At 47.2% G+C, this 14,747-nt stretch overlaps 1 protein-coding gene, 1 long non-coding RNA gene and 1 other non-coding gene across 4 annotated transcripts; all 3 read left to right on the top strand.

Moving 5' to 3' along the window:
• The first annotated feature begins 638 nt into the window (after positions 1–638).
• On the top strand, positions 639–5,947 carry ZNF322 (zinc finger protein 322). 2 transcript variants are annotated; one of them, XM_006162668.3, is made up of 3 exons: positions 639–729; positions 843–895; positions 3,562–5,947. In XM_006162668.3, the coding sequence occupies exon 3, from the start codon at positions 3,740–3,742 to the stop codon at positions 4,943–4,945; it is 1,206 nt and encodes a 401-aa protein (XP_006162730.1). In that variant the 5' UTR covers positions 639–729; positions 843–895; positions 3,562–3,739; the 3' UTR covers positions 4,946–5,947. The 2 variants fall into 2 exon arrangements, with proteins under 2 accessions (XP_006162730.1, XP_027621823.1); XM_027766022.1 differs by lacking the exon at positions 843–895 and having other exon boundaries at positions 645–729.
• A 6,241-nt stretch (positions 5,948–12,188) lies between these two features.
• On the top strand, positions 12,189–13,592 carry LOC114004806 (uncharacterized). The gene is made up of 2 exons (XR_003546880.1): positions 12,189–12,657; positions 12,816–13,592. It is a non-coding gene; the product is annotated as an uncharacterized LOC114004806 (long non-coding RNA).
• TRNAN-GUU (transfer RNA asparagine (anticodon GUU)) lies at positions 12,722–12,795 on the top strand. The gene has a single exon. It is a non-coding gene; the product is annotated as a tRNA-Asn (tRNA).
• Positions 13,593–14,747: the final 1,155 nt, after the last annotated feature.

The raw sequence follows: 14,747 nt of genomic DNA, 5'->3' as shown, positions 1-14,747 counted from the left end.
GGAGCAGGGCCTGGGCCCCCCGACGGCGCATGGCCTGGAAGAGGGCCAGTGAAAAGTTGGAAGACGCGGTCGGTACGGGGGCTCCTGGAGATGATAATAGTGAACCCCCGCGGCACTTTCTAAGCGGGGTTCGTGTTTGTGTATGTGGGGGGCAGGCCCACGGATGTGGCCCCGCCCCCTCTGCCCGTGCTGCGGTCTGTTCTCTTGCAGTGGGATGTGTGCAGGTTGATTTCTTTAGTCGTTCCACAACTGTTCCTTTTTGGAACCTTGAATTACATATCCCTTGGTATTGTGTACACTTATCATGTATATCTTGGGTTTTGTCCTGGGCCCTTGACCTTAGAGGGTGAAACGATACAGTTAGCAGGTAAAGAAACTGAAAATAAACCAGAAAAACAGGACCCGGGGCTTTGCTATGAAGTAGAAGCATCTTGCCTGGCGCTTGTTGGGAAGAAGCTGACTGCACCAGTGGCAAGTACCGTTTGTAGGAGGAGCAACGTAAGGGGAAGTGGAGGGAGGAAAGAATGTGGTTGAAGGGTGCTGACCAGATTAGAGAGTAAATAGATCGGGAGGTGGATGGCCAACTCTAGAAGAACTGTCAGTTTACATCGTCATCTGCATTATTGATTTTTCCTCCAGGAGCGAGAAGCATTGAGTGTCGTGAGTAGTTCTGGACTAGAGAACTCTTGGAACCACAAGAAAGACAGTCTTGAATCTAACTTAATGGTGGTAAGTCGCATACCAGGCTCTTTCTATGTAAATGTGGATTTGGGAACAGAGGACAAGAAAATACTGAAAATAAATGAGAAAAGACAATGGCCTTTTTTTTTTTTCTTTTTTAGAGATTTTTACACCTCCGGGCAGATGCACTCCATAGAGACAGCAAGAAATCAAGGTGAGGGGATGGCCACACAGCAACCCCTTCTCCATTCTCTTGGAGTTTTGAGGGGCGCGCAGGCACATGCATTCAACCTGGGTTTTAAGCCACCAGGTCCTGGACTAAAACCCTGGTGGACTATGTGGGAGTTCAGCAACGTAACTATTATGCCATCTGCTTGTCCCAACAGCGTCCTTTCCTTATCTCCTAAGATAGTAGAGTGATTCAAAGCTAGGCCCTGTCTTGCCAGTTTATTTGCTGCTTTTTTCATTACACATGCATGTTCGTGATCGGCTTGTGGTATTGCTTCTTGGTTGACTTTTAGCACATCTAAGGCTGTACGCCCAATGCTTGGGCAGCCTGTAGAGTCAGAAGGTAGATAGTTAATCGGCTCTGCCGCTTACTCTCTGCGTTCTTGGGTGATTATCTATCTGCCCTAAGCATTAAGTGTCTTTATCTGTAAGTTGCAAACATTGCTATTAAAAACCTATTTTGCAGGGACCAGCAGTTGGCGTAATGGCTATGTCGCTGGACTCCCATGTAGTTGACTGCGTTTCAAGTCCTGGCCCCGGTGGCATAAATGCACACCGGGCACATGTGCGTGTGTGCCCAAGATCCCGAGAGGAGAAGGGATTGTGGTGTGGCCATTCCCCCTGAGGGGTGATTTCTCGTTTTCTGTCTCTCTGTCTGTCTCTGTCTTTCTGGCAAGCACATGCGCCCTGTAGCAAAAAGCTCTCCAAAAAAAAAAAAAAAAGAATTATTTTATCTAACTTTATTTATATTTGACAAGACAGGAACAGAGTGAGAGAGAGAGAGTGAGAAATCAAGAGGCTAGGTCCAGGACTTGAACTGTGGTCAGCCATTTGGGAGTTTGGTGCCCTTAACCACTACACCACCTGCCAGCACCAGTATTATCTGTTTTTAGATAATGTTTCACTGACTTTGTCTAATGGTCATATACATCCTTCAACTATAAGAATAACTTTAGGGACCAGTAGATGGTATGGTGCTTATGTCACTGGACCCCCACATAGCTGACCTTAGTTCGAGCCCTGGACCCAGTGGCTTTGAATTCATGCCAGGCTTGTGCATGTGTGCATGTGTGCGCGTGGGTTCCCAAAATCTCGAGAATGAAGAAGGGATTGCGGATATCCTGGCGGGGATGATTTCTCGTTTTCTGTCTCTGTGTCTACCCACTGAGCACGTCTCTCTAAAAATAAATAAATAACAACATTGAGCTCTCAAGGTTTATGCCTCAGCCTGTCAGTCCTTAGCCCCTGACACTAGGTGTGAGGAGAGTACCCGTCTTTTCCTTGGACAGGGTAAGAGAAGCCACTTAGAGGAGAGTATCCTGGAGCTAAGGTGTGAAGGGTGTGTTTGGGTTTGCCAGGTGGGCCAGGGAGGGCTATAGGCCTAGCCTGTTGTATTGCTACTAGGGCTCTGAGGAGGAGGATTACTAACCCTTTTTGTCCTGGTATTTGTTCATTTTTTTAAAACAACATAAAAAATAATTATTTTATTTATTCATTCATTCATTTTTAAATTTGACCAGAGAGAGACAGAGGGTGAGAGTGAGAGAGAGAGGAAGTGAGAAAGCTAGCCACCAGCTCCAGGACTCAAACCCTGGTCAGCCATGTGGGAGTGTCCAGTGCTTTAACCACCATGCCACCTGCTGATCTCCATATTTGTTCCTGTTTTTCATCCATTAAACAAATGTAGGTGCTAGGCATATTGGCAGAACATAAAAGACTAAGACCTAACCCTAATAGAAGTTATATTCTGAGGCAGTAAGTAGCATAGTCATTAAGGCAGGTGGACCCCACATCGCTGTAACCCACAGGTACAGTTCCAGCCCTGGACCAGATATCTTTTTTTATTTTTTTATTTTTGGAGAGGTTGTTTTGCTATAGGGCACATGCCCTCGTCAGAAAGTCAGAGACAGAGAGTCAGAAAGCAAGAAATCACCCCGCAGGGGGGATGGCCACGCCTCAATCCCTTTTCCTCTCAGGATCCTGGATGCACACACAAATGCACACACCCGGCGTGAGATTAAATCACTGGGTCTGGGACTCAAACCATGGTCGACTATATGGCAGTCCAGCGACTTAGCCATTATGCCAACTGCTGGTCCCACTTTTTTTTTTTTTTAATATTTTTTAAACTTTATTTATTTCTTTTAATTTGGTCAGAGAGAGAGACAGTGAGAGCAAGCCACCAGGTTCAGGATTCAAACTGTGGTCAGCCACGTGGGAGTCTAGCGCCCTTAACCACCACACCACCTGCTGGCCCTTTCCCTCCCCAGACCCCCACCCCAAGAGATTTTTGCTATAGGGTATGTGCACTCGCCAGAGAGACAGAAAGCGAGAAACCATCCCCGGGGGGTGGCCAGGCTACAGTCCCTTCTCCATTCTCCTCTTGGGATTTTAGGCATGCACACACAGGCTGCCAGCATGAGCCTCAAGCCTCTGGGTCTGAGACTTGAATTGCAGTTGGCCATGTGAGAGTCTAGCAATATAACCATTATGCCATCTGCTAGTCCCAAGGAAAACTATTTTCAATCCATGTAAAACCTAGAAGACTTAAAGATTCTAATATAGAGTTTGTCTTTTCTGCAATGATTTTAATTTTGAAGATTATATTCCTATTTATAGGAATATAAATAATATTTCTACTTTGTCTCACAGGATTGGAAATACATAAGGAATTAATGAGTATGATGCTGAAAATTTATGGAGGTGAATTGCTTATGGCGGAAAGGCCTGAAACATATGGCTCTTCCAAGTTCTTACCAAGAAAGTCACTGTGATGACAGTGATGGGTCAAGAGGCCAGTGGAGAACATCGTAGGAGAGAGCCATAGAAAATGTACACTTCAGAAGAAAGATGTAGCCAGAGAACTCAGAAAAGGAAAATTTATCATGTATGCCCTCAGAAGGGTAAAAAGATTTTTATTCGTGTGCATGAGCTCACCCAAATAGATGATCAGATATATCAGTGCCTTGAAAGCAAGCAAAACTTCTGTGAAAACCTATCTTTTATTATGTGTGAGAGAACCCATACTGGGGAGAAACCTTATAGATGTGATATGTGTGAGAAAACCTTCATCCAAAGCTCAGATCTTACTTCACACCAGAGGATTCACAACTATGAGAAACCTTATAAATGTAGCAAATGTGAGAAGAGCTTTTGGCATCACTTAGCCCTTTCAGGACACCAGAGAACACATGCAGGTAAAAAATTCTATACGTGCGATATTTGTGGCAAGAATTTTGGTCAGAGTTCTGATCTGCTTGTCCATCAGCGAAGCCATACAGGCGAAAAACCTTATCTCTGTAGTGAGTGTGATAAGTGCTTCAGCCGAAGCACAAACCTCATAAGGCACCGAAGAACTCACACAGGTGAGAAGCCGTTTAAGTGTCTGGAGTGTGAAAAAGCTTTCAGTGGAAAATCAGATCTTATTAGTCACCAGAGAACTCATACCGGTGAAAGGCCCTACAAATGTAATAAGTGTGAGAAAAGCTACCGACACCGCTCAGCCTTCATCGTGCATAAGAGAGTCCACACTGGGGAGAAGCCCTATAAGTGTGGTGCCTGCGAGAAATGCTTTGGCCAGAAATCAGACCTCATTGTGCACCAGCGAGTCCACACAGGCGAGAAGCCGTATAAATGCTTGGAATGTATGAGGAGTTTTACTCGGAGTGCCAACCTGATTAGACACCAGGCAACTCATACCCACACTTTTAAATGCCTTGAATATGAGAAGAGTTTCAACTGTAGCTCAGACCTTATTGTGCATCAAAGAATTCACGTGGAAGAGAAGCCACATCAGTGGTCCACTTGTGAGAGTGGCTTCCTCCTAGGTATGGACTTTGTTGCCCAGCAGAAAATGAGAACTCAGACAGAGGAACTACATTACAAATACGGCGTCTGTGATAAAAGCTTCCACCAGAGCTCTGCCCTTCTTCACCAGGCAGTACACACTGGTGACAAGCCCCGAGTCTGTAATGTGGATGAGAAAAGTCTCGAACTCAGCCCTCCCCATGCATTGGAAGCCTCGCAGATGTCTTGACTGGACAAGAAGTTCTGATCCCACAAAATTTACACGTACTTCCATGTCAGAGAACTCAATAAGACCAAGACTGTAGGCAATTCTCACACTTCTCAGTGCTCAAACATCAAAGCGGAACCAGTGAACCCGTCATAGGAAGTGTGAGCAGTGTTTTGCCCAGAGAGCTGCCCTGGCAGAAACCGTATCACTCACTTCAGAGAGAACCTGGAGATTCCCTGCATTTTGGAAAACATGTAGTCTGAGCTCAAATTTGATCACTCACGAGATTTACACAGATGGGAGCCTCACACATGCAGTGAGTGTAAGTGCCATTCCAGCAGCGTTCAGCCCTCCTCCTGGCAAGAGAACTCGTGTCAGAAAACAGCCGAAATGTTTTCAGAGTCAGTATTGAGGCAGTATGCACAGCTCATTAGATATTGGGGGAAGCACAGCCCAGAAACGTGAAAAACATCTAATGAAACTCTTGACTTTTTCACAAATCAGAGAAGCCATACTGGTAGAAACTTGTATATTTGTTTTGAGTGTGGCAAAAGCATTGTTTTTTGAGAGCCTTACTTGGGTTTGCATCCCCACAAAGAATCCAACCTGAGGAAAGGCAGGTGTCTGAATGAGCAGAGCTTGTGATCAGCTCTTGAGGTACTCACATGAGTGAAAGCCATCAATACCTTGAGTGTGGGGAAAGCTGTGCTAGAAGCTCCCATCTTATTGGGCCCCAAAGAATCCATTCTGCAGAGAAGTCTGCTCCAGGGAGAGAGCTAATTGTGGGTGAGAATCTGTGTACATAAATATGAGAACTGTTCTCAGTGTGGTAGAGACGGCTACATGGAACAGTGTGGACATAGTCTTTTAGATCCCGGAGCTTGTTCTGGGAAGAACTAGGGCAGGTCAGACTAGACCTGATGGGTAACTCAGGTAAAGATACTTTCTTTTATCTGAACCATTAATGATTGCTTTACTTTCACTTTCTAAAATTCAGAAACCCAATAAAGGAAAGGACTGCAACCTTGTGATAGAAGGTGTGGCATGTGTTACTACGGGGAGTAGAGAAAACGGACTTTGCCTCTCCATCCGCTCTTGGCCAGGTGGGGCTAGTGTGCTCATAGGGACATGGGGACCTCTGCTGGCAGCAGACAGCAACGGCCAGGGACTGGGTGGTTCGGCCTCTTACTGAGGGGAGTTGAGGCATACCCGCCAAAGTTTCCTTTTCCCTAAAATACCTCCCAGGTTATCACTGGTATTTCAACCTTAAAGATTCATTTTATTTCATTCAAAATGAGAATTCCAGGGCTATGGCTATCCTATTAGTGTCCGTGTTTTTGTGACATCACGTCTTACCTCGCTCCGTGCTAGCGTTCCAGCTTTTAGCAGAATGAGTAGGAGGAGAATGGAAACAGTTTAGGCCTGCCTGGCACAGAGTAAAAGACATATAGGGGTTTGGTGCATTAATACAGGGCAAGATTTGAGCATCCTGATTCCAAAGCTAGTGTTCTTTCCACTCCGTTGTCTTGCAGTTCGTAGGAAGTCAAGCGCCGGAATGACACGTTTTTCGTTTATTTCAGTTCTGCCAAGGAAAGAAAATACCTTTTAATCCCAGGGAAAGGATTACAGTCACCACAATGCAAGGTATATTTTGGGCTTGGAATACAAGATTCTAGGTTCTAGAAGGAAATGTAGTGAATCCATCAGAGATTTAAGGATAAACGCTTGTCTCCAATTTAACATGATTGTTTTTTAACATTCTCTAGAAAGGCTATAATTAACCTAGGGATCTATAAATGGTTCTCTTGGGATTTTTTGGTTATTATTCCCCCCCCCCTAGATTGAAAGAGAGCTAGTAGAAATACTTCAGATTCCTGGAGTCTCATGGACTCTGTAAACTAGTGAATAATCAATTACTGATAGCCTGAGTCCTCTGGCTCTGTTCTGATTTAGCCGATCCCCGAAATCCAGAGAGCGTCACATTTGGATTTAAGGAGCTGAGCAACTGCTCCGTGTGTGTAGCTCTGAGCTTTGATCCTAATGGCTAGTTGATGATCATGTTAATCTTAGAGCCTGTGGCTATAGCTCGTAGTGGTAATACGGAATCTGATTCTAGGACCTATCTTTTTCTTGTAGAAAGGGGATCCTGAAAGTTTGTTTGATCTAACGCGTTCTAGTACTTTTTACTAATAGTTCTTGTACCATGAGAAGTTGCCAGTGTGATAAACACAAGATATGTTTGCTCCTCTTGGGTGAAAACCATGCCTCTCACTAGTATGTTTGACGGTTGTAATACTTAAGGTAGTATTGGGTTCATGGCCTGGTGGTGATGGGATTTAGTTCTTCTACTAGTCATTCAAGCTTGGAGAAGGGCACAGCGGTGGTAGCAGCAGGGCAGTGCCCGGCCCCTTTTTTTCCAGCTAACCTTACTGGTAATTGTCTCTAGTCTTTAGGTAAATTAACACTAATGGACCATCCCTGAAACAGAAAACTTTGGGGGTATGAAAAAGTCTGAGGGCTTTTAACCATGGGGGAAAGGTATTGCTGTTACTCATGGGCATAGCCTGAGGTTGGGGAGGACCTGGGAGGCCTGTCACCCAAACTAGGAGGCGTCTTCCAAGATGGATGGAGGTCCCCTTGATGCAGGGCCAGCCTGAGCCGGCCTCAGGTAAGTAGTTGGGTAACCTTTTCAAGATTTCAGACCAAACAAGACAATTTAGCTGTATTGAGTAAATGTACTCCTTTCTCTGCTTTAATGTTTTTGTTTCCCCTTAACTCTTAAATAAACATTTGTTCCGGAAACCCTTCATTTTTGTCCTCACTGTATGTTTGCATTAGAATAAAGCAGATGTCATTTGATGCTTAGGCCTGGTGATGAGGCTGACCACTGGGTCATCTCCAGAATTCCAGGAATTCCTTTTTTTTTTTTTTTTTTTTTTAGATTTCTGTAGGGCATGTGCACTTGCTGGAGAGACAGGAAGTGAGACATCACCCTCTAGGGCGGTGACCATGCCTCAGTCCCTTCTCCATTCTCCTCTTGGGATCTTGGGCACGCACGCACACGCGCCTGGTGGGAGTTTTACACTGCCGGGTCTGGGATTTGGATCGCAGTCAAGTACATGATAGTCTAGTGACGTTAGCACCATCTGCTGGTTCCCAGAATTCCAGGAGTTTTGATGCCAAGGCAGAAAGAAATGAAAGCCTGGACAGAAGGATGTCTGTGTTGTGCTGTGGACATGCCTTCCCGTGGCATTACACAAACTGTTACTCCCTGTAACGAATTATAGGGTGAGATGAGTTTGAACTAACCGTATGGGGAGCCTGGCTACAACTGAGTTACAGCAGACCCGCTATTGTTTATGTGGGTAACTGATACCCTCAAAATTAAGGACAGTGTGGAATGTGCATTCCCGGAAGGATCCACATCAGGCCCCACTCTCCCTCGTCCTGCCATTTGTTGAACTGGAGTGATGTAGGAATGGTTGCCCTGATTCACCCCCACCTGTCAGGAGCAGAGGCATTAGTTAAATAAAAGAATTATTTTTAAAAAATATTATAGTTCTTTTACTTTATCTCACTCCAAGAATAGAATTGGGTGGGGTGGTGCTGACAAGGGCTGTTAAGGCCCCTCTCTGGGCAAATAAAGTTAGATAAAAATAAATTTTTTTAATAATAAAGAATAGAATCAGGGTACTTATGTCAAAAAGCTACCTGAATTGATTTTTTTGTTATTGCTCTCAGGTGATTAGGTTTTTTTTTTTTTTTTTCATTTTTATTAAGTATACAGATTTGCTCTCTTTTGTTCTTTACCTTTTCTTGAATTAAATACACACACACACACACACACACACGTACATGATTCAAAAGCCAAAAGAATTTTTTTAATAATTATTTTATTTTATTTATTCATTTAATTTTTAATTTGACCAGAGACAGACATTGAGAGTGAGAGAGGAAGCAAGAAAGCAAGCCACCAGATTCAGGACTCAAACCCTGGCTGGCCATGTGGGAGTGTCCAGCACCTTAACCACCCCACCAGCTGCTGGTCCCAAGCCAAAAGAATTTTTAAATTTAGTCATAGAAATCTTGCCCCTTGGGACCAGCAGGTGGCGTGGTTGTTAAGGCACTGGGCACTCCCACATGGCCGACCAGTTTGAGTCCTGAATCTGGTGGCTTGCTTTCTTACTTCCTCTCTCATTCTCAACCTCTTGTCTCTCTCTAGTCAAATTAAAAAAATAAATGAATAAAAGGAAAAAAGAAGAAATCTTGCTCCTTTCCCTCCCCCATCCACCCTATTTCTATGATCCTGTATTTCTTTTTGCAAATATGAGCAATGCGTGTATGTATGTACAGTAGATTGTGTGCGTGTGTCCATACACATTCATCCTCCTTAGGGGTGTGCACTAAGTACACGATACTTCGCTTCTGTCACTTTGTATATGTGGGAAATTAAGTGCTGGTCCATTTCCGTGTGTGCCCGTCTTCCAGCTGCACACGTGTTCCCCTGATATTTACATTATCTATCTGGCACATTTATTACCGCTGGTGAGTCAGTATTGATGTGTTCTTACTAACCTAAGTCCACAGTTTACATCAAGGTTAATCCTTCTCGGGAACCAGCAGTTAGTGTAATGGCTATGTCACTGGACTCCCACGTAGTCGACCGCAGTTCGTGTCCCGGACCCAGTGGCTTAAAACTCACGCCGGGCGCGTGTGCGTGCGTGCCCAAGATCCCGAGAGGAGAATGGAGGAGAAGGGATTGCGGCGTGACCATCCCGCCTGGGGGGTGATTTCTCGCTTTCTGTCTCTATGTCTCTCTCTGTCTGTCTGGTGAGCGCATGCGCCCTACAGTGAAAATCTCTCCAAAAAAAAAAAAAAAAAGGTTAATCCTTCTCCATTCTCTTCTCAGGATTTTGGGCATGCATGCAACATGCACCCAGCACAAGTTTGAAGCCACCAGGTCCGACTCAGATCGCAGTCAACCTGGTGGGAGTCCAGTGCATTAACCTCTGTGCCACCTGCTAGCCCCCAGAAACAACTTTTGAAAGTCCTGACAGATACATCTAAATACAGTACACTACATGCTAACATGGTAAATTAATTTAATTTGAAAATATGAGTTGTATGACACCCCACCCAGAGGTTTTTGCTAGAGGGCACATGCACTCGCCAGAAAGAGACAGTAAGCGAGAAGGGAGGATGGCCACGCCGCAATCCCTTCTCCATTCTCCCTTTTCCTCCATTCTCCTCTCGAGATTTTGGGCATGCACACGTGCACCTGGCATGAGTTTAGGCCGTCGGGTCTGGGACTTGAACCACGATCGACTACATGGGAGTGCAGCAACATAGCCATTACGCTAACTGCTGCTCCCTGACTTTTTTTTTTTTTTTGGAGAGGTTTTTGGTATAGGACGGATGCACTCACCAGAGAGACAGCGAGGAATCGCCCCCCAGGGGGGATGGCCACACTGCAATCTCTTCTCCATTCTCCTCCTGGGATCTTGGGTGGGCGTGAGTTTAAGCCACAAGGTCCTGGACTCGAACGGCGGTCGACTACATGGGAGTCCAATGACATAGCCATTACGCCAACTGCTGGTGCTGAGTTGTATGACTTCATTATAGATAACATGTTTTTCTGCATCTATAGAAATGGGTTATTAGTGACCTTAATTAGTATATTTTTATACAGTTTTGACTACAGTGATCTGTGCAGTAATTTAATTTTATTTAAATTTTATTTGGAATAAAATTCTAGAGTAAACTATGGAAGTGTTATGAGGCTAGACATAAATGTACTATTACAGTGGAGAGTCTGACCCTAAAACTCAGCATATTCTAGGAAAAAAAAATTAAAGGTGGATTTGATTAGTCTTCTAAATTAAATCTGTCTACATAGACAAAATAGACTAGAACCAAAGCACGTTAGAGACTTCCTTAATCTCTTGCAAACTACACATGAAAATTGCTAATGTCACCACAAGTGTTTGAGGGAAGTGAAATCTCGAGTGCCTGCAACCTCCAGAGGGGAGAAGTGAGACTTGGAGAAAACTGGGAAGAATTTGTGGCAAAGCATACCTGGCGTGCCTCTATCCCCTCTTCAGGGAACAGAGGTGGGAGGAGGGAGGTCACGCCCAGGCACTAACCCCCTCCTCTCACTAGACTGGGGACGTGGGGCGTGGGGGTGGCAGCCAGTGCAGTCACAAAGACCCCAGACAGAGGCTGGTCGCCTTTCTTTGGCGTCCTGGCAGTCTGAAGCAGTGTGGTGCAGGCCAGCGCAGGCTGGCCTAGGTCCCTGCCTTCAGTCATGGCTGGGTGCTCTTCCCCCATTGAATGAGGACTGCAGGATCTGGCACGGGAGGCCGTGCACGTAACAAAGGTGTGAGGCATTCGGTGTGACGGGAGCAGCCTCTCGCGACCTGAGGATCCGAACAACACGCCCAGACTCGGCAGGGGCACTTCGTCTTCCTGTGTGGGAGCGTGCAAGAAAGCACATGCCACAGTCCCTTCTCCATCCTCCTCCTGGGATTTGGGGCATGCGCACACGTGCCCAGCGTGAGTTTCAAGCCACCGCGTCAGCCAGGTGGGAGTCGAGAGGTGCAACCCGTCTGCCATCTGTGCCCCCCCCCCGGGGTTTAGGTTTAAACGGGCCTGGAAGGAGTAGACGAGAATACTGCCCGGGTCAGCACATCCGCAGGCTTCTCGTCCACCAGCGGAGGCCCAAGAAAAAACATGCACACGTTTCAAAAATTGTCAGGTCCAGAATGAAACGCCAAAGGAAATTACAGATGTATTTTGTGAAGTTTCTCTCAAGTTTACTCTTGGAGATAAGGAAGAGAGAAAGGAGGGAGAGAGGAAGGAGGGAGGGAGGAGTTGGTCAGTTTGTCAGCCACCTTACTCTTTGAAACACAGATAATAGTATCACAGGCAATTTAACATCTGTAGTTGGCATTTATTTTTGAAGAATCCTTTTATTTAACTATCTTTACTTTTTAAAAATTATTTATTTGATTTTGCTTATTCATTCATTTTAATTTGACCAGAAAGAAACACAGTGAGAGAGGGAAGGTGAGAAAGCAAGCCTCCGGGTCCGTACTGGGCCATATGGGAGTCCAGTACCCTTTAGCCACCACGCCACCGCTTTCCAGAGAGAGAAAGCAAGCATCCTGGGACTTGAACCAGGGCGACATTGTGGGCGACACTGTGGGAGTCCAGTGCCCAACTTTAGTTATTATAATATTTCCAGAGAGAGAGAGAGCCCACGTGAGCAAGTATCCAGGTCTGGGGCTTGAACCAGAGAGTGGGGAGTCCAGTGCCCTTAACCACTTCCACCGGCTGGCCCCTGAGGTTGAGGGTGGCAGGGCGCTGACTCGCAGGAGGTTCTGGGTATACTCCTGGATCTGGGCTCTGGGCTATGCGGTGCACCTCACTGTTCCCGACCTCTGCAGCCGTGAGTCCACTCCTCCCTGGTACCCCACAGCCTCCCGGGGTGTCTCGCCACTAACTGCGAGCGGAGACCCTGAACTGAGCCAGACTCCGGCCCGGCGTCTTTCCTTTGATTCTCACAGGGAGCTGGGAAAGCAGGCACAGGTGCGTGGCCTGCTCCCCACGCGGTCCGCTCAGGCGCTGCTCTCACAGAACGAGTGCTAGCGTCTCTTCTCAAAGCCCCATCAGCACCGGACGCTGTCAGTCAAAGGACGAGAGGGCGTGTTTCCCGGACTCTCGTTGGAACACGGGTAAGCAGTGTAGACTGAGCAAAGTGAAATAGTCCTTTTGTAACAAACCAGCTCTGGCACCTTCGTCTCTGTGGCGCAATCGGTTAGCGCGTTCGGCTGTTAACCGAAAGGTTGGTGGTTCGAGCCCACCCAGGGACGCGTGTGCTGTTTTCTTCCAGGATTGCGTCTGATGAAATGTAATTATGCCCCCCACCCCCACCCCCTTCTCTGGGACAGCCGCAGCGCTCGCTGGATCCGAGATGCACGTTTGCCGAACGCCGCGCGGAACGGCGCCCGGCCGGACTCGAGGCCCTGCAGACCTGCCCTGCGTGGTCCGCCCGGGGCGCCACGGGGGCATGGCCTCTGCGGAGTTCGCGCGGAGCGACTGGCTGCGGGCGCCGGCAGGCCAGAGCACGAGCTGGCAGGCCCCTCCTGCGACATCTGCCCCTCGGTGACGCCGGTCTTTCCCGGAACCCTCAGGCTCATCTCCTCGCTTGCGAAATGACCACCGCCCGGGAGCCACGCGCCTCTGCTGGGGCCCCCACAGCCGCCGTCCGCGCTGCTGAAATGCCAGCCCGCCGCATCTCGAATCCCTGCTGCGAGGACTCTGCGCTTAGGCAGCGGGGCCACCCGGCTGATCCCGAGACGCATCTCGAGGGCCTTCGCTCCGGCACGTCTGCAGAGCCCGCGCTGTAACGTTCAAGGTTCCGGGGGTACCAAGGCGCCTGATGCAAACTATTCACCACCTTAGACACCAGGGAAGCCTTAAACAGGTGAGGAAAGATGCCAGCTTTCTTCCCAGGAAACTCAGTACAGCGCAGATGTCCGCTCCACCCTAACTGGTCTGGAGACCAGCTGCCACCTCAAAACCACAGCAAGAGGTTCCGTGCGCACTGCCAAGTCCACGCTCGGGAAATGCAAAGGCCAAGGTCGGCCCAGGGTGAGCGCCTCCAAGGCCACAAGCCGGCCTGTCCACACAGCCTGGGCAGGGCAGACCCACACGCGGCTGGCTCTGCGGGAATGGAGGTCCTGTCTGCTGACCTTCAAGTGTGAAACCAACTTTCCACCCATAAATAAACCCACCTTGCTCATTTGTTTTTTTTTTCTCACTAGACTAAACGTGTTGCTTTATTTAGCAACTTTGCATTTAATACATTGAGCTTACTAGCCCGTTCCATTTTCTTGAATATTCTGCCAGGTATTGATATCAAGATGGTATCCACGCCAAAAATGTGGAGATTGCTCCCTATTTTCCTATTCTCTGTAATAGTTTCTGTATTATGGACATCATTTTAAAACATCAGTGATAAAACCTTACAAACTTAGAAACTCCTTTGTGAGTTTTTAAAGATTTTTAAGTTTCGTATGTGGTCAAGTTCTGGACCCAGCAGCTTGAAAATCATGCCAGTGTGTGTGCTTGTGCCCCAAACCCTAGGACCAGAGAGACTGCTGTGGGGCCATCCTCCCTGGGGACAATTTCTCACTATCCCCTCCTGTTCCCCTACAAGAAGTTGCACCATACAGCAAAAAACAGAAACAAAGAAGGGTAAATGTTGCAGTCACAGGCTTGCAATCAGTTTACTGCAGGCCTTAGGAAATGCACATTCAGGGGAGCAACAGGTGGTATAGTGGTTAAGGCGCTGGATTCCCACGCTGTGGATCATGGTGCACGTGCATGCTTGCCGAAATCCTGAGCATGAACGGACTGTGGCGGGACCACCCCTCGCTGCACGCGTGTGCGTGATGTAGCTGTGTATTATTTACATTAAAGACAAAAGTGCTATTTAAATGGGAACAGAGCTTGGCAGGTGGCATGGTGGTTAAGGTGGTTGGACTTCCACGTGGGTGACTCGGTTTGAGTCCTGAACCTGGCAGCTTATTTTCTCACTTTTCTTTTGTTTCTCTGGTCAACTTAAAATGACAATGAATAAAATTGAAAAATAAATGCAAACATAAGCTTATTTTCCTGCCCTCAAAGGTACAAGTTAGGGGAAACACTGCCTCACACCCTCTACTCACTCCTCCCTGCCCGTGCCCAGGACCTGGCTCCAGGGGCAGAGAACTGACAATGCTCCAGACACCCAGCCAGGGCCCTCGGTCCTGGTCTGGCA

This window comes from Tupaia chinensis, unplaced genomic scaffold (assembly GCF_000334495.1).
Source record: "Tupaia chinensis unplaced genomic scaffold, TupChi_1.0 Scaffold140356_1, whole genome shotgun sequence".
In the NCBI taxonomy this organism is placed as follows: domain Eukaryota; kingdom Metazoa; phylum Chordata; class Mammalia; order Scandentia; family Tupaiidae; genus Tupaia; species Tupaia belangeri.
Note: the sequence above shows the minus strand (reverse complement) of the source record. Positions and strands in the feature narration are given on the sequence as shown.

Excerpts from the sequence above, each read along its gene's own strand:
- ZNF322 (XM_006162668.3), top strand. The coding sequence starts at position 3,740 with ATGTACACTTCAGAAGAAAGATGTAGCCAGAGAACTCAGAAAAGGAAA.